Source organism: Hydra viridissima, unplaced genomic scaffold, assembly GCF_058129835.1.
Source record: "Hydra viridissima isolate aposymbiotic clone 2 unplaced genomic scaffold, HvirCarnegie_v1 scaffold_9, whole genome shotgun sequence".
Taxonomy (NCBI): domain Eukaryota; kingdom Metazoa; phylum Cnidaria; class Hydrozoa; order Anthoathecata; family Hydridae; genus Hydra; species Hydra viridissima.
Window position 1 is genome coordinate 4,744,681 of NW_028324308.1, and position 16,685 is coordinate 4,761,365.

A 16,685-nucleotide genomic window follows, 5' to 3' on the forward strand; every position below is an offset into this window, starting at 1 on the left:
ACTTCATCTTTAAATTTTACTTGACTCAAATCACACTATCTGCACTACTCACATTCTCTTCTCACAACTCTCGCTTCTGACACATAACGAACCCCACCATCATCACAATTCCTCATCCCGACCTCTTAGAGACCACATAGAGAACCTCGCCCTCACAATATAAACGGTTAACTTTTCTTAATCTGAAGCAAGAAAAATTTTAGGATAAATTTATTATTAATAACCCCAGAACTATTTTTGTACAACTTTAATTTTGCAAGCTAAGTTTTGACATTTCTTCTCTCAATTCGCGTCTTTAACTTTAAGTTAGGGTGCTTTATTGGAGCTCCCTCTTTCGATGACGTTCTGTAAATTATTCTTTTAAACTCATTTCGAAAGTTCTTATCCAAAAAACTGTAAATAAATGGGTCCACTGCAATACTGATGATCGGAAGAACTTCAACAAAAATATAAAATATAAAGTGCATCAAAAGTTTGTTTTTTGACATTAATTTTGGAAAGTATTTGGGACAAACGAATGCAATGACATTAATAACGCACGACGGAAGGTAAGATATCAAAAACGATAAATAGATTATCACCACTGTTTTCACTGCCTTAAATTTCCCATTAAAGCTACTGACAGCTATATTAACTTCTGTTGGTTTGATAGCTTTTAAATGGCGATGAATGAGTTGTATAAAACTAACATAAGGACAGGTCATGATAATTAATACAGGTACAAATATCCCAAAAAATAATGCTGCATAGAAAGCGTTATTGTTGTTCACACAAGATTTTTTTGCTATTGATACGCTTACGGTATGTAAACTTCTCCAGCTAAACACAGAAAGAATACTCCAACCAAAGGAAAATAGCCAAATGAACGCTACGAACACTTTTGCTTTGTTTGAAGTGACGAGGTTGTTGTACCGAAACGGCATTTGCAGAAGAATAAATCTACGTAAACAAGTATAATGTGGTATAGTATTTTGCATTACGCCAAGTAGGGGAGACCGGGGCTAACTCTCACACGGGTAATTTATCACAAGTAATGCAAGTCAGTTTCTTCCAGAGCAACCTTAGAAAAAAAATATACGATCTCTTAGTAAAAGTAACAAAAACGACATCTCAGCTATATTTACACGTTTTAAGTTTTTGAGGCAAAAAACTGTTAACAGATATAAAAAGCACTAACGAGGGGGTATTTTCGTCTTCATTAAATGTGAGGAGTGTTTTTAAATTTTAGTGGAGAGTTTTTTTTGTCTCACCAGTTTGTTTTTGTTTTCACATTGTGTTTTCAACATTATTCCTTTCAAAGTAAAATATTTGCAAAAACATACCTCAACTGTGGTTTAAGATGTCACATTTTAATTAACAAATTTCGTAGTATATACTTTGTTCTGTATAGTTACGAGTTGCGCACATAGCCAAACTTTACGTTTTGAGCAAATGCAAAAATAATTATGACATAGAATAGTTATTCTAAAGTTATTAATGATAAAATATGATAGTTGGTGCCGGTCTCCACTACAGGTTCAGGTAGATGTGGTATTACAGGATTTAGAATAAATTTATTTGCCATTTATTGTTTTAAGGAACAATAGGTGCTATATTTTAAAAGTATTTTATGAAAAAGATTTTAATAATTACCTGTCAATCACAATTGCAAAAAGACTTAATATATTCGCCACATAACCCATAGCATCGGTCATAAAATAGAAATAACATATTGATACAGACCAGATGTAACAATTTACTTCGAAATAAATCTTCAAAGGTATTTGAGTGACCCCAATCGTTAAGTGTGAGATCGCTGAAGAGAAGAAACATCATCTACATAACTTAAGATTATTATTTCATAAACGGATAGTTAATACCAAATCTATCTCTGATTTTCAAAATTTGTAAACAACATTTTGTGTTCAAGTTGTTAATTGTCATTTAAAACCTTAAAAAAGAAAAAGTTACCTTTTTTTTTTTTTTTAATAATTTTAAGGAAATACCCGAACTAAGAATGAATATTGTTATGATTCTTCTTTTTAGCTGGATTGAGCTCCAAGCTGCTAAAATAACAAGTAAGTTACCAGCAATTCCTAACAGCAAGAGAATTATCAATATGGCAGCGAAAGTAACTTTCCAAGCATAACTTGTAGATCTGTAAGACTCGTTCGCAGCAAATAATTGAGTACCGAATGTATATTCGTCTGTTTTAAACTGGACGATTGTGTTATTTGCCATAACTAGGAGCTACAAGATAACGTCGTTTGCACTTTATTCAAATTTATCTAGATATAGGAAACTATCTTTTGACTTTAGAGAAATAAATGATATTTATATAGAAGTAAGAAACTGTATGTTTAATACAATATCAATATACTTAGTGCATGTACTATAAATAAAAACATTTATCAATTATATTAAAATCAACCATATTCAAAATCTCTTTATAAATACAATATCTTTTTACAAATACATTATAAAGTTGCCATAAATTGCTGGATTTTGTTGTCTCTGATTGCCTTGTCTGCCTCTGTTTTCAATAGTGAGGAGATAGAATGGAATTAAAAACACATGAAGAATCATCAACTCATCATGTAAATAAATGATAAAGCGGAATGAGAGAAAAGTTAATAACAGCGATTAAGAAAAGACGTCCACGCAAAGACTAATTCAACCCGTCAAGTAAATAAACGATAAGGTAAAACATAATTAGAGAAAAGTTAAAAACTGCGATTAAGAAAAGACGTACACGCCGACACTTATTTACCTGTCAAGTAAATAAATGATAAGTAGATATAGCAACTAAACAAATTGTAATAGAGAACTATAAAAGCTCAAAAAGTAGAGTTAAGAATGACTTCTTAATGAAGAGAGAAAGAGTTTCTTTGTAATTGAAGAATCTTTGGATAAACTAGAAGTTTTAAAAGTAATCGAAGAAGAAAAATAAGAAATTGTTTATGAAACAGAAGAAGTAAAAAACTTAACAGTCAGAAGAAAAATTGATTAAAGAAAAGTGAGCAGAAGTTTTGGTCGTTTCTAAAAAGGAAGTAGAAAAGAAATTTGTTTAAAGACAGAAGAGCTAAAGTTGAGAAATTAAGAAAAACAGTATTAAACACTACAAGTAGACTAAGAGAATATTATTTGTATTTTATAAACATCATGAATAGAAGAGTTTTAACCATTACACTCTAATAGAACGTTTATTGGAATATATTGTATAATAGAATATAATGAGGACAGTAAATACTACTTTAACTCTTTAACAATTAAAAACGCCGCCCTCATATATATAGCTTCTAATGTTTTTCTTCTTTCCTAAACTATATCCATATTGTTATTTGATGTGGAAGTTTGATTTACATCGAAACAAACGCGAAAATATGCACCGTTTACCTCTTAATCATTTCTGGAGCATGAAAAGTTCCAGGAAAATTATCTTCAGCAAAAAACCAAATACTGATAATAATATAACATTTTTTATTGTTTTTTGCAGCGCATTCGCGTTCTTGTACCACAGAGATTTACGGGTAAAGCTGTCCTTTATACCATTAAAACTTCTGCTGTTTCGCGCTTCTTGTGGAACTTCAATTATTACTATGAGTTCGGAAAATAAACTTCGCGACCTCTCACAAATTTTCTGTTGTAAACAATTGAACAGCTTTAAAATTTTTATTGAAATTCTTCAAACGCTGCAAGAAAAAATAGCCAAAAAAAGTCTTGTAAAGTAAATTCTTCGAAAAAATTGCTAATTCACACAACTTTTTAGCCTTTAAAAAGACAAACCCTAAGAGCACACGAAAACTATTGAAATATCATTAGTAACTACAGGCAAATTCCTACTCGTCGATTAACCGTCTGAACATTGAAGTTTCCTCTTGAGTCGAATCAAATAAACTCGACAAACGCTACGAAACACCACAATTTTTTTTAACATCAATAGATGTTAATATTTCAATCGTTGTGTGACAATTGCAAATTACAGGCCCAAAACGAAACTTTTGTTAAAGTAACATAAATAAATTTGTATATTTTAATTTGCATTTTTACATACAAAAAGCTGAAAACAATACAAATATTGTAAAAAAGGAAAAAATAAGTTTATAACTCATTTTTGAATTTTACAAACAAAGCAATTCTATCATCACCATATTTTTTGATTGTTTTTCTTCTTTATTTTTATCTTTTTAAAATCAATACTTTGTCACCAGTTTTTTCGGGAAGGACTCGAAACGAAGCTTTGACAATTGCTGATTTCTTTTAATCATGTGTATTTCTCTTTTTCTAACTTTATGAAAAAACGGTAGATCTTTTACCTGTTCTTAAACAAGTTACTTATACTGTTCTCTTCTTAAACAAATTATTTTTTTCCTTTTTTCATAAAACCCCACAGAGCTTCACCTTGCTCTTCTAAAATCAAGCTGTTGACTATTTTTTCTGTAACTTTTTCAAAGTTTCTCGGACTTCATTAATTGTTTATTTCTCGAATGTTAGAACAACCTCTTTTTTATTTAGTTGCCATGTCTACTTATTCAATACACTTTTTTTGCATTTCATTCTTTTGAGGCTTTTAAACGAAGGTTTAGAATGAACGAACGAAGCTTTCATATATTGCATTTAAGCATAAAAATCTTGCATTTACAGCCGTTAACTTAGTTTTTCTGAAGATAGTAGTCTTTAGAATGCTTGCAGTTTTTACAGTTCTATACTAATTCCAGATCTTTCAGAGTACTTAGTTTCCAGATCTTTGCAGAACACATGTTCTTAGCTTTCAGAGCACTTAATAGTACTCTACTAAAGTATTTATTTGAACTTTAGATTGTAAAAAGGTTTAAATAGGGTTTTTCTTTGAACACAGCACTTGGAAAGCATAGGAATATCAATAACTGTGCAATATCGCAATTATTGACCATTGCAAAAATTAAGTGCGATTCTAACACCATTTATCATCGTAGAATTGTGTGAGTATTGCACTCAATTTTTGCGATGGTCAACAGTTCCGATGAACGTTTAGGAAACATTACACTAAAAATATTTATAATGGACTTCATTTTATTAGCATACAAAAACTAAACAAAAAATATTCTTAATGAATAATTTTTAACTTTCTAACAAATCAAACAAAAACGAATACAGATTTTATAATCTGAAGATAGTTCATTTTTTACAAGTATTCCGGAATTTTAATCTCATTATTTTTTTTTTAAATTGCAAAATTATTTATTTCTATTTTCCATTCTATTTCAGTACATTAAAATAACCAGTTACAACTGTGCGGTTAAATAAAAAAACTGTCGGCAGATAAAAAATTGTGCGTGTAGATTAAAAAAAAACCTTGCAGGCAGATAAAAAACTTTGCGAGTAGATGAAAAAAACTATTGGATAGATAAAAAAACAAAACAAAACAAACAAACTGTGCGGGCAGATAAAAACTGTTCGATTTGATAAAAAAAACTCTACGGGTAGATAAAAAAATAATTATTAAGGTAGATAAAAATTTATATTTTTCAATTAGTTTTTATTCCTGTGATGAAAGCTTACTTTAGTAATTTTTCATCACAGCGACAAAAACTAATTGAAAAACTTATCATAAAGGGGACAAAACTAATTGAAACGATGCATGAGTCATTGAATACCTAAATCGTTTCTGATTGCAACTATACGAGCTTCATAATGGGGAATTGAAGAAAAAATATTTTCTTACGAAAAAATATTTGTGGTAATAATTTAAAAAACCTAAAATACTTAAGTTCTTCAATATTTAAGTTCAATAGACGTATTGCTATACAGCATAAAAAGTCGGTCCCGTCTGATTTTCTTGTATTCTTTATAAGAGGAGGAGAAATGTTCCGCTGGTTAAAATGACGTATTCTAAATGAAAGTAATTTGAATTATATTTAACACTTTATTATCCAACGAAATATCCATGAAGTAGGAATGTTGTTTCAAAAAAATCTGTTTGAAATGCTAACACTAAGAGTAGCCTCTTAGTGCTCTAGTGCACATTTGATTTGGGATTTTACGTTAGCAGAAATTTAAACTTTCTTTTTTTTTTTTGTTAATAATGGATTTTTTTTTTTTTTTGCTAATGGGTCTTGGTTTTTGACAAATTTCATTATCGAGGCATTGAAAACTGGCAAGATACTTGCAGTGAAATAACATTTAAAACTAGTTTTGAACTCAACACTTGGAAAATGGGATTTCAAGAAGCAATATCAATAATGCTGCATGACTAGAGATAACAAATAAAAAAAGAAAAATTAAGGAGATAAAAAAGAGGATAGAAATTACAGAGATAACGAAAGGAAAACTATTTTTAAGAACGTATTTTTTGAATTTTTTTTTTTTGAATAGTATCTTCTTTGGTTTCGTTAATTTCAGATGTTTTCAGTTTTCAATACCTTAATATTGAAAACTGCCAATAGCAAAGGCTATCATATTTATTTGCGTTTTAATTATTAATTAAGCCGGCTCATCTTAATGCTTGAGTGTAAGCAATTTGCATGTTCACTCTTCCCAGCGATAGATATTTCCTCGGTTTTTCGATCACAACATTTTTTCTGGAAGTTGCAAACTTTGAAAAGAGAATCTTGATCGTCATAAAATTGTTTTTGAAATTTTAAAGTTAATTTTTTGAAAAATTTAACTTTTACGACGGTAAGAATTTTAGAGTTTTGCTTTTTGAAATTTTGAAGTTAATTTTTTTTGTAAAATTTAACTTTTTACGACAATAAGAGTTTTAGAGTTTAATACACAAACAAATTTTTAAAAATAATTTTACTGCAATATTTATTAAAAAGTATTAAAATTTCAAGATGGTACCAGCATAAGTTGGTACAAGCGTTCAATTTTCAATCGAAGGTAATATTTTTCATGATTTTTTACTTTGATCGGATAAAAGCAATAAATTTAGAACCAGTTGATTACAATGTCGTCATCAGACAAAAATAAACATTGAATATTGAACGTTTAACTGCAAAAGAAATTCACTGCAATGCGCTGCCACACCTTTTTTTAAAGATTTTTTGTTGTTAGCATTAAAAAAGTACGAAATGTAAAATTCAGTTCAGGCTTTTACAAAAATTCAACTTTAAATCAAACTTATCTGAAAACGCAAAAAAAACTTGTATAGCAAAATTTCAAATTGCAAACATCAGATATTCTTTAATGTTTTTTCTATAAACATATAGGTGAAAAATAGACGACTTACATAATCATTATAATGCAGGAGACGGAATTTTATTGAGACATTTTTTAATGAAGTAAGCAAATTAAATAAAGTAAAATACTTAAAACATTTCCTTTCAAAAACTGTCATTTACTTTTTCCTTCAAATTTGTCCTTTACTTTTTCAAATACATATTCACGAAAGTTTAAACGATTGCAGAATTTTCAAATCTAATCTTCGGTTTTTCTTGAATAAAAATCTAACGGAAATAGATATCAAAATAATTATTTTTCCAATTTGGTATATAGGTTATTTGTTAATAGAATAAAAAAAAGTAGGTTTTGACTCATTACCATTTACTCAGAAATTTCATTAAAAGGTAGGTGATACAAATTAAGAGGGTTCACAACAGTTTAAACGATTTTATTTAGGATCAATTATTTGCTAATTAATTGATAAATCCGCTGCGAAATTTTTTTTCGCAGCGAAATTATCAATTAATTAGCAAATAATTGAGTAGTTTTTCAATCAAAAAATTCATCACAACATCATCAGGCAGCTTTTAATTCATTAAAAATCAACTTAAAATATTGTGAATTTCAAATTAATTTCAATTGCGTGCAAATGGGTCGAAAATCAGTTTCTAGTGACATCAAATGGCAAGTTATTGGTATGGCGCGGACAAAAAATCACACAAACGTTCAAGTAGGCAAAATACTTAACATTTCTGAATATTGCGTTAGAAAAACCATCAAAACCTGGGAACTTACCAAGGACGTCTCCGATATGCCGCGTACTGGGAGACCATCCAAACTCAGCAACCGTGACAAAAATCGTATATTCAGAATGAGCAGAGAAAACCCCAGACTCAGCTACAAAAAGCTAACACAAATCTTCAATGAGTCAAAAAATAATCCAAAAGTTAGCAGAGAGCTCGTGAGATGAACATTGTCGGACAAAGGTATTGAAATGTACATAGCTGCTAGAAAACCTAATCTTTCAATCACGGATAAACGTAAACGACGAGTGTGGTCCAAAGAAAGGCTGGACTGGTCTGTAGAACAGTGGGCAAAAGTTATTTGGAGTGATGAAGCTAACTTTCAAGTTGGTAAACCGCAAGGGAAGAATCTATGTCAAGAGATTTGCAACTGAGAAATATTCAGACAGGATTTTGCAACATCGTCGACAAGGCGGTGGAGGTACGGTTGGCATCTGGGGATGTTTTTCTCACAAAGGTATAGGCTTCTGTCAGCTGTATGAAGGCCGAATTAATCAATACACCTACAAGAGCACATTGGAAACGTGTTTAGTTCCATCAATCAGACACTTGTATGGCAGAAGCAAGCAATTCATCTTTCAACAAGACGGGGCTTCAGCTCATACAGCACACTCAATCAAAGAATATTTTTTGAAAAAAAAGTTCAATGCCATGCCCTGGTGCCCTAGATCACCAGATCTCAACCCAATCGAAAATATTTGGTCTTGGATCGACAATCAACTGACATACCATGAAATTCAATCAACTCAGCATTTAAAGCAACTTTTGAATGAGTACTGGCTGAAGGTACCTCGCGTGATGTGCATGAAATTAGTTGAATCAATACATAAACGAGTTTATCTTTGCTATAAAAACAAAGGAGGACACTTCAAATATTAATTTCGCTTTTTTTTATTTTTTGTTCGAATGTTGCAATTCTTATTTTTCCTATAAGATTTTTTGTAATAGCTTTTTTCTAACTAAATATTAAAATTTTTATAACATGTTCATATTCATTTTAAAGCTAATTACTTTTTCTTTAATAAATAAAAAAAATTAAGTCGATATCATTTTACAGTTTTTCTTTATTAAACAAAAACTAAACATACTTGATAAAAATTCTGCAATCGTTTAAACTTTCGTGAATAGCTGTATACGCTTGAGTCAAAATGATCATCAGTAAATGTAATGTTTCCTGCATCACTCTCCCTAAACAGTTCAATATGTAGAGACAATAAATAAAGCGAAATTTCGGTTAAAATTGATGAATACTAAAGTTTTCTAGCAGAAAAAAAGTAATCCATTGGAAGCACTAAAATATTTTATGACCATCTTATTTTGTAAATCATAGGAAAAAGATAAGATCTATAAATGCAGAACCTTTTAAACATCAGAAGCAGCAGTAGGGGAGAACCTTAATGAATGGGACGATTATTGAATGGGACAAACTCAGATTCTTATAGAAGCATCGATGTAAGGATATTCAAATTCCTGTAACAAAGAGTGATAGAAACAAGAACTCAACTGACCAACTCATCCATCCTATTGCTCTATGACCGTAATGACAATGGATGTTATTGTGTTTTCGAATGTAAAAAGTAATTTTTAAAAATGTTTTTTTTTTTTCTGATTTTGCAGCAATTTTTGAAGTTATGGAAAATAAAATTCCATGCTTAAATAGATAGCAGTCTCTAGCACTACAGTGAGTAAAACATTCAAGCTTAATTAATGGTGTTTTTGGTGTGACTAATCATTTTTGGATAAAGTGATCCGCATATTGAATGGGACAAAGTACTACCTATTGAATGAATTTAATAAAGTATTACTTACAGCTCGGCAGAGGGATGCTGCAGTCCCTTGCTTTTATCCCCATAGGTAAAGGGTATTATTTACACACTTTTTTACTGCAATATTTTACTTAAATAAAAATAACTAAATATAATATTCTAAAATGAGAAAGTTCTACTTTGATTGAAATTCAATTAGAGTTAAAATGTTTAAAGTTAAAAATATTTTTTGTGTGGTCTTTATGTATGTATTTATATATTTAACTACATTTACAATTAATAAACTTATTTGAAAAATGATTGAATTAAATACGTTTATTTTTAATTCTTTTATGTTTGTCCCATTCAATGAGACATACTTAATGAATGGGACAAATGTCATGCTCCAATAAAACTTTCTTTTTACCAATAGCCAAATGCAAATCCAATTTTTTTGTTTTACTATATCATTGAGCAAGAGTCTGTGGTTATCAAACATATTTAAATATATATATTAAACAATTTTATCTACGTTTAAAAAGCATTTTGCAAAAACTGTCCCATTCATTGAGGTTTTCCTCTAAGTGATGAGGCTAAATATTTTTATCTTTGTTCATCTTCTAATCTGAGTAAACCTAATCAAAACAATAAAGATTTTTTTTGGTTCAAACTTTGTTGTATGTTAGTAGCAAAAAAAACCTCACAAATATTACAAAATGTAATTTCTGTTAATATGCAACTTTAAACTTTAGTTATCCAAACAACAGTTGTTCTCTAGGGACCTTATCAGAACAATAAAGGTGCAGAGAAGACCTTTCTTTGTTTTTAAAACTTATGCTTTTTTCTCTATTACAATTCATTGTGAGGACATTGAAATGACAGAGTTTGGCCCTAACAAATAATGAAGAAAAGAAGTGAATGTGAGAAGCACGAACAATAAAATGATACCAAATTCAGAAGTATTTCTAACTTAGTTAAGAAAGTAACAAACTAGAAATCTTCTTTAGATGATTGTGGATTTTTAACAATATTTTTAACAAGACATTTTTCAAAAAAATATTGAGTAACATATAACTAAATCTTTTCTACAATTTTAAAAGTGATCATTAACACTTGTCTAATGCAAATAATATTCACCTGAAATATTTCTCATTGATTGAAATATATGCAACATTTTTTATACTTTAGAAAAGTGGTTGCTCACATCTGAAAGAATTAGATTACTATGCAATTTAATAGTAATTATATATATTCCAAAACTTGTCAATCACTATTCAATATTGATTAGTATAGCAACTTTTTCATCGTTTGACTTGTCGATGCCAAGACATCAGCATGAATGACTGTAAACTTAACTGTGTGAATCCATCAATAATGCAGTTATGTGTTTAGGAACATAATATTGCCTATATGTATGTATATATTCAAGTACAGATTTCTAACTCTATTTATAAAATATAACAATTTACTAAACCAAACTCACTTGGGCAGGATCTGTAGTTCCAGGTATGAAGTTCTCAATACAATCTAACAAAAGAACTTGTGCCATTAAAAAAGAGTGGGTGAGTTTTCAATAAAATATTTTAGCTAAAATTTGATTTATTTTCAACTTTTTGTTATCACAAACCTTCCAAACTTTTTTCAAAATACATTCTTTTCCAGTCATGGCCATACAAAGAAACATCTGCAACTCCCCACGTTGATTTAAAACATCTAAAATATATAATAATTTTAAAATATCAAAAATAAACAAATATCTTCAAAAGAAATTGCAGTAAAACAATAATTTAAAAATTCTATTGATCAAAAAGTTGTCAAAGTTTAAATTAAAAAAAAAAAGATATTGAAATAAACACTTGGATGCCTAAAATATATGCATGAAAGTGAACAGCCTAAGCTTTTGAGGAGAGAAAAATACTACCTTTCAATGAAATGTAAAGCATTTCCTGACATAGAAAAAGACTGCAATTCATACTTTTCAAAGATAAGTTTTCAATTTTATTGTTTTATTTTTTTTACTTAAACAAAGTATTACCACTCCAGATCTTTGGCAATAGTTCTTCTCATTACATACATACATACATACATACATACATACATACATACATACATACATACATACATACATACATACATACATACATGCAAGTACACACACACACACACACACACACACACACACACACACACACACACACACACACACACACACACACACACACACACACACACACACACACATACACACACATACATACATACATACATACATACATACATACATACATACATACATACATACATACATACATACATACATACATACATACATACATACATACATACATATATACATACATACACACACCACAATTACATCTTAATAATAGCAATAAAATATAATTGCTACATACAATTCATGAATTTTTTGTTTACTATATAGAAATACATTTGCTTTAAAAAGCAATATGTTTTAAAAAGCAAATTATATAACTTAAATAGATATACATTTATACTTAAGTACCCATTTATTTAAAATCAGTGTTAAAATTGGAACTCAGTGAAGAAAGGTTGTGGACATAGATCCACTACAACGAAAAAAAAACCTGCCCTAAACAAACTTTCAAAATTTTTCAATTGTATTCGAATATTTATGTTACATATATATTAATAATAAATGATAGGGTTATTATCTAAAAAACTTGAAAAGAATTTATAATGTTCCTTACGCCTTGTCTTTTGCAATTTATATTAGGATATTTTTTACATACATATTTGATACTGCAGATAAAAACTAGATTTGCCTTTTTAATATTTTATTGTCATTTTTATTTGAATTTTTTTAATTATTTTAAAAAAACATTTGAGATTAAAGTAACAATATAAGTGTTAACGAAAAAATAACGTAATTGAGTGAATACTCCACGTGAAATTCCATGTTTATCGTAGAGATAAACCCTAAGTTACACCATATTGCAACATGATTAATCGTAGGCCATTTGGTCTAAAACTAAACTGAAAGGGATTTTATTCACAAATTTTAACAAAAAATAGGTCATCCAAAAAATGTCCAAAATTATGCATTTTTTTTCTATTGATTTTACTAAAACTACATCTTGAATAATGTAATGGTCTGTCTTTAATTAATATCCGCGAGATCTTTTGTGGGAGTCTGGACGTCTCCGACAAACATTTATTAGAGGCTTTTATTAAAATTTCGCTTTATTTATTGTTCTAAATAATGATAATTATATGAATGATCCGCAGCTCAGAAACTCATTTTTGATTTTTTAATTTAAAATTATGATTTATGTTTAAATACAAGTTCTTTAATACTCAATATTGTTTTAATAATGTTTTGATAAAGAAAATTTATTATGGTTTTCCACAATATTTTTCTTGCTTGTGTTATTGCAAATTATATATTACAAAATTTATCTATGTATAACCAATTTTTCAAATAAACTTCCTTATTCTTTTTTTTTAAATAGAACTTACACTTTTTACAATTTTTGTAGATTTTCATTAAAATTTTTTAGAAGTTAGTTCTTTAATTGAAACAAACAGAGCAAATGAAAGTGCTTCAGGAAAAAATATTTTCGTTCAACTTCTCTGTTTACTTAAAAAGTAAATACTGCAAATAAAAATTTTAAGAAGGTATAAAGTTTATATATTGGTAAGTTATTTGGTCAGCATTTTAAGAAGATCAAAGGGCAGATCCAGAACAACACAACGCTTTTCATGTTTCATAGAAAGATTCATTCTTTGAAATTGTTTTCCTAAATATAAAATCCTTAAATTGAATTAGAAATTATAATTAAAAAATAGCTGCAACACATCATTTCTAATAAAACAGCAGTCTAATAAGAGTTTTTAAAGTAGGCATAAAAAGAGCCAACTTTTAAAGGTTCATTTCCTGGATTTATTTGAGAAATATGAAACGAAATATCCTTTTTCTAACCTGTGATCCCCCAGTTCTGTTTTTGTGCAATTTTACTTTTGCAAGTTAAGTTTTGATATTTCTTCTCTCAATTCGCCTTTTTAAGTTAGGATGCTTTATTGGAATTCCCACTTTCAATGACGTTCTGTAAATTATTCTTTTAAACTCATTTCGAAAGTTCTTATCCAAAAAACTGTAAATAAACGGGTCCGCTGCAGTACTGATGATCGGAAGAACTTCAACAAAAATATAAAATATAACGTGCATCAAAAGTTTGTTTTTTGACTTTAAGTTCGGAAAATATTTGGGATCGACGAATATAATACCGTTAATAACGCACGACGGAAGGTAAGATATCAAAAACGATAGATAAATTATCGCTACTGTTTTCGTTGCCTTAATTTCTCGATTTAGTTTCCTGACAGTTTTTTTAACTTCGGTTAACTTAATAGCTTTTAAATGACGATGAATGAGTTGTATAAAACTAATATAAGAGTAGGTCATGATAATTAACACAGGTACAAATATCCCAAAAAATGATGCTGCATAGAATGCGTAATTGTTATTTACACAGGACTTTTTTTCCACTGATACGCTTACGGTATGTAAACTTCTCCAGCTAAACACAGAAAGAATACTCCAACCAAAGGAAAATAGCCAAACGAACGCTACGAACACTTTTGCTTTGTTTGAAGTGATGAGGTTGTTGTACCGAAACGGCATTTGCAGAAGAATAAATCTACGTAAACAAGTATAATGTGGTATAGTATTTTGCATTACGCCAAGTAGGAGAGACCGGGGCTATCTCCCACACGGGTAATTTATCACAAGTATTGCAAGTTAGCTTCTTCCAGAGCAACCTTAGAAAAAAAGTTGTGAAAACTCTAGGTAAAATAACAAAAAAGATGACTAATCGATATTTATATGTTTTAAGTTTTTGAGGCAAAAAACTGTTAACAGATATAAAAAGCACTAACGAGGGGGGGGGGGGTGTTTTCGTCTTCATAAAAATTGTGAAGAGTGTTTTTAAATTTCAGTGAAGAAATTTTTGTTTCCTTTTTTCTTTTAACTTTTTTATTTTAACTTTTTTCTTTTCAAAGTAAAATATTTACGATTACACACCTCAGTTGTTGAAAACATACCGGTTTTATTGTCACATTTTTTTCTTATCATTTCATCTTATTTTTTTAAATGCCACATTTTAAAAACTTTTTTTTTTATTTACAATTTTCATAGTTCGTTGTTCGATATGCTTATGAATTGCGCACATACCCAGTGGGCATGCATCGTCCGCACGACGTCGATAAGTCCGTAAGACATCCGTAAGACGTTTGTAAAACGTCGTGCGGACGATGCATGTCCACTGGGTAGCCAAGCTCTACATTTTGAGCAAATACAAAAATAATTATGACATAGAATAGTTATTTCACAATTAGTAACGAAAAAACTTGATAACTGGCGCCGGTCTCCACTAAAGGTTGAGGTATATGCGGTATATACAGGATTTAGAATAAATTTATTTGCCATTTATTGTTTTAAGGAACAGTGGGTGCTATATTTTAAATGTATTCTATGAAAGAGATTTTAATAATTACCTGTCAATCACAATTGCAAAAAGACTTAATATATTTGACACGTAACCTACAACATCGGTTATAAAGTAGAAATAACAAATTGATGCAGACCAGATGTAACAATTTGCTTCGAAATAAATCTTCAAAGGTATTTGAGTGACCCCGATCGTTAAATCTGAGATCGCTGAAGAGAGAATAATTTAATTCATAATTAATCTACATAATTTCAGATTAATATTTCATAAATGGATATTTAACACCAAATCTATCTCTCATTTTCAAAATTTGTAATCAAAAGTGTTCAAGTTATTAATTGTCATTTAAAACCATTAAAAAATGAGTAAAACTTTTTTTAAAGAAGATACCTAAACTAAGAATGAATATTGTTGTGATTCTTCTTTTTAGCTGGATTGAGCTCCAAGCTGCTAAAATAACAAGTAAGTTACCAGCAATTCCTAAAAGCAAGAGAATTATCAATATGGCAGCGAAGGTAACTTTCCAAGCATAACTTGCAGTTCTGTAAGACTCGTTCGCAGCAAATAATTGAGTACCGAAGGTATATTCGTCTGTTTTAAACTCAATGATTGTGTTATTTGCCATAATTAGGAGCTACAAGATAACGTCGTTTACACTTTATTCAAATTTATCTAGATATAAGAAAATATTCTTTGACTTTAGAGAAATAGTTTATATATATATATATATATATTGTATAATTTAATTTTTTTTAGTTACAATAACAACATACTTAACGTATGTAACTTATAAATAAATATATTATTTATACTTTCCATCTTCAAAATCTCTTTAAAAAAATAAATATCTTTCCAAATACAATATCTTATTACAAAAACATTTTCACATTAATTCTGAATTTTGTTATTTTCCCTGCCCCAATTCTCAATAACTTCAGATTTTTTTCTTCTTTCCTAAAGTATATTCACGTAATAATGTAATGTGGAAGTTTGATTTATATAGAGGTAAACCGTGTATATATTAATATATACACGGTTTACCTCTTAATCATTTCTGAAGCATGAAAAGTTCCAGGAAAATTATCATTAAAAAAAGACCAACCGCCGATAATATTTTAACGTTTTTTATTGTTTTTTACTGCGTATTTGCGTCAGAATTTTACTCAAACATGGGTTCATAGTTCTTGTACCACAGAGATTTACGGGTAAAGCTGTCCTTTACACCATTAAAACTTCTTCAGCTGCCTCACGCTTCTTGTGAAACTTCACTTATTACTATAAGTTCAAAAATTAAACTTCGCAACTTCTCACAAATTTTCTGTTGTTGACAATTATTCAGCATGAATAATTTAAAGATTCTATTGAAATTCTTCAAACTCTACAAAAAAAAAATAGCAAAAGAAAATCTGGTAAAGTAAATTTTATGAAAAAGTTGTTACTTCACACGATTTTTGAGCTTTAACGTTTCTACGAGAAAAAAAATCTTCATAAATCTTCTCTACTTATAAACAGAATATCGATGAGTT

General features: G+C 29.2%; 3 protein-coding genes across 14 annotated transcripts; all 3 read right to left on the reverse strand.

The window, feature by feature from the left end:
• Positions 1-209: 209 nt before the first annotated feature.
• On the reverse strand, positions 210-2,930 carry LOC145185644 (histamine H2 receptor-like). 3 transcript variants are annotated; one of them, XM_090098800.1, is made up of 3 exons: positions 2,067-2,930; positions 1,633-1,795; positions 210-939 (listed from the first exon to the last, which is right to left on the reverse strand). In XM_090098800.1, the coding sequence occupies exons 1-3, from the start codon at positions 2,218-2,220 to the stop codon at positions 261-263; spliced, it is 996 nt and encodes a 331-aa protein (XP_089954926.1). In that variant the 5' UTR covers positions 2,221-2,930; the 3' UTR covers positions 210-260. The 3 variants fall into 3 exon arrangements, with proteins under 3 accessions (XP_089954926.1, XP_089954925.1, XP_089954927.1); XM_090098799.1 differs by having other exon boundaries at positions 1,986-2,930; XM_090098801.1 differs by having other exon boundaries at positions 806-1,060; positions 1,986-2,930.
• Positions 2,931-5,011: 2,081 nt separating this feature from the next.
• On the reverse strand, positions 5,012-13,272 carry LOC149883669 (dynein regulatory complex subunit 5-like). 9 transcript variants are annotated; one of them, XR_016455941.1, is made up of 7 exons: positions 11,592-12,386; positions 11,298-11,383; positions 11,154-11,197; positions 9,014-9,113; positions 7,918-8,770; positions 7,302-7,406; positions 5,012-5,850 (listed from the first exon to the last, which is right to left on the reverse strand). XR_016455941.1 is itself a non-coding variant. In XM_090098819.1 (5 exons), exons 2-5 carry the CDS (start codon positions 11,352-11,354, stop codon positions 5,836-5,838), a joined length of 216 nt encoding a protein of 71 aa, XP_089954945.1. In that variant the 5' UTR covers positions 11,355-11,383; positions 12,400-13,272; the 3' UTR covers positions 5,012-5,835. The 9 variants fall into 9 exon arrangements, 3 of the variants coding, with proteins under 3 accessions (XP_089954945.1, XP_089954944.1, XP_089954946.1); XR_016455942.1 differs by lacking the exons at positions 7,918-8,770; positions 11,592-12,386 and adding an exon at positions 12,400-13,154; XR_016455943.1 differs by lacking the exons at positions 7,302-7,406; positions 7,918-8,770 and adding an exon at positions 10,808-10,876 and having other exon boundaries at positions 11,592-12,390.
• Positions 13,273-13,406: 134 nt separating this feature from the next.
• Positions 13,407-16,669, reverse strand: LOC149883670 (adenosine receptor A2b-like). 2 transcript variants are annotated; one of them, XM_090098802.1, is made up of 5 exons: positions 16,201-16,661; positions 15,550-16,113; positions 15,206-15,368; positions 13,632-14,349; positions 13,407-13,449 (listed from the first exon to the last, which is right to left on the reverse strand). In XM_090098802.1, exons 2-4 carry the CDS (start codon positions 15,782-15,784, stop codon positions 13,677-13,679), a joined length of 1,071 nt encoding a protein of 356 aa, XP_089954928.1. In that variant the 5' UTR covers positions 15,785-16,113; positions 16,201-16,661; the 3' UTR covers positions 13,407-13,449; positions 13,632-13,676. The 2 variants fall into 2 exon arrangements, with proteins under 2 accessions (XP_089954928.1, XP_089954929.1); XM_090098803.1 differs by lacking the exon at positions 13,407-13,449 and having other exon boundaries at positions 14,209-14,470; positions 16,201-16,669.
• Positions 16,670-16,685: the final 16 nt, after the last annotated feature.

Coding starts and splice junctions, on each gene's coding strand:
- LOC145185644 (XM_090098799.1), bottom strand. CDS start 2,220: ATGGCAAATAACACAATCGTCCAGTTTAAAACAGACGAATATACATTC. Junction 1,796..1,985: donor AATATTCATTCTTAGTTCGG/GTATTTCCTTAA, acceptor TCTTCTCTTCAG/CGATCTCACACTTAACGATT. Junction 940..1,632: donor TTTGCAATTGTGATTGACAG/GTAATTATTAAA, acceptor TTGTTTACGTAG/ATTTATTCTTCTGCAAATGC.
- LOC149883669 (XM_090098818.1), bottom strand. CDS start 11,643: ATGAATTGCAGTCTTTTTCTATGTCAGGAAATGCTTTACATTTCATTG. Junction 11,384..11,591: donor GCTTTACATTTCATTGAAAG/GTAGTATTTTTC, acceptor TATATATTTTAG/ATGTTTTAAATCAACGTGGG. Junction 11,198..11,297: donor TTTTGAAAAAAGTTTGGAAG/GTTTGTGATAAC, acceptor TTCTTTTGTTAG/ATTGTATTGAGAACTTCATA.
- LOC149883670 (XM_090098802.1), bottom strand. CDS start 15,784: ATGGCAAATAACACAATCATTGAGTTTAAAACAGACGAATATACCTTC. Junction 15,369..15,549: donor AATATTCATTCTTAGTTTAG/GTATCTTCTTTA, acceptor TTCTCTCTTCAG/CGATCTCAGATTTAACGATC. Junction 14,350..15,205: donor TTTGCAATTGTGATTGACAG/GTAATTATTAAA, acceptor TTGTTTACGTAG/ATTTATTCTTCTGCAAATGC.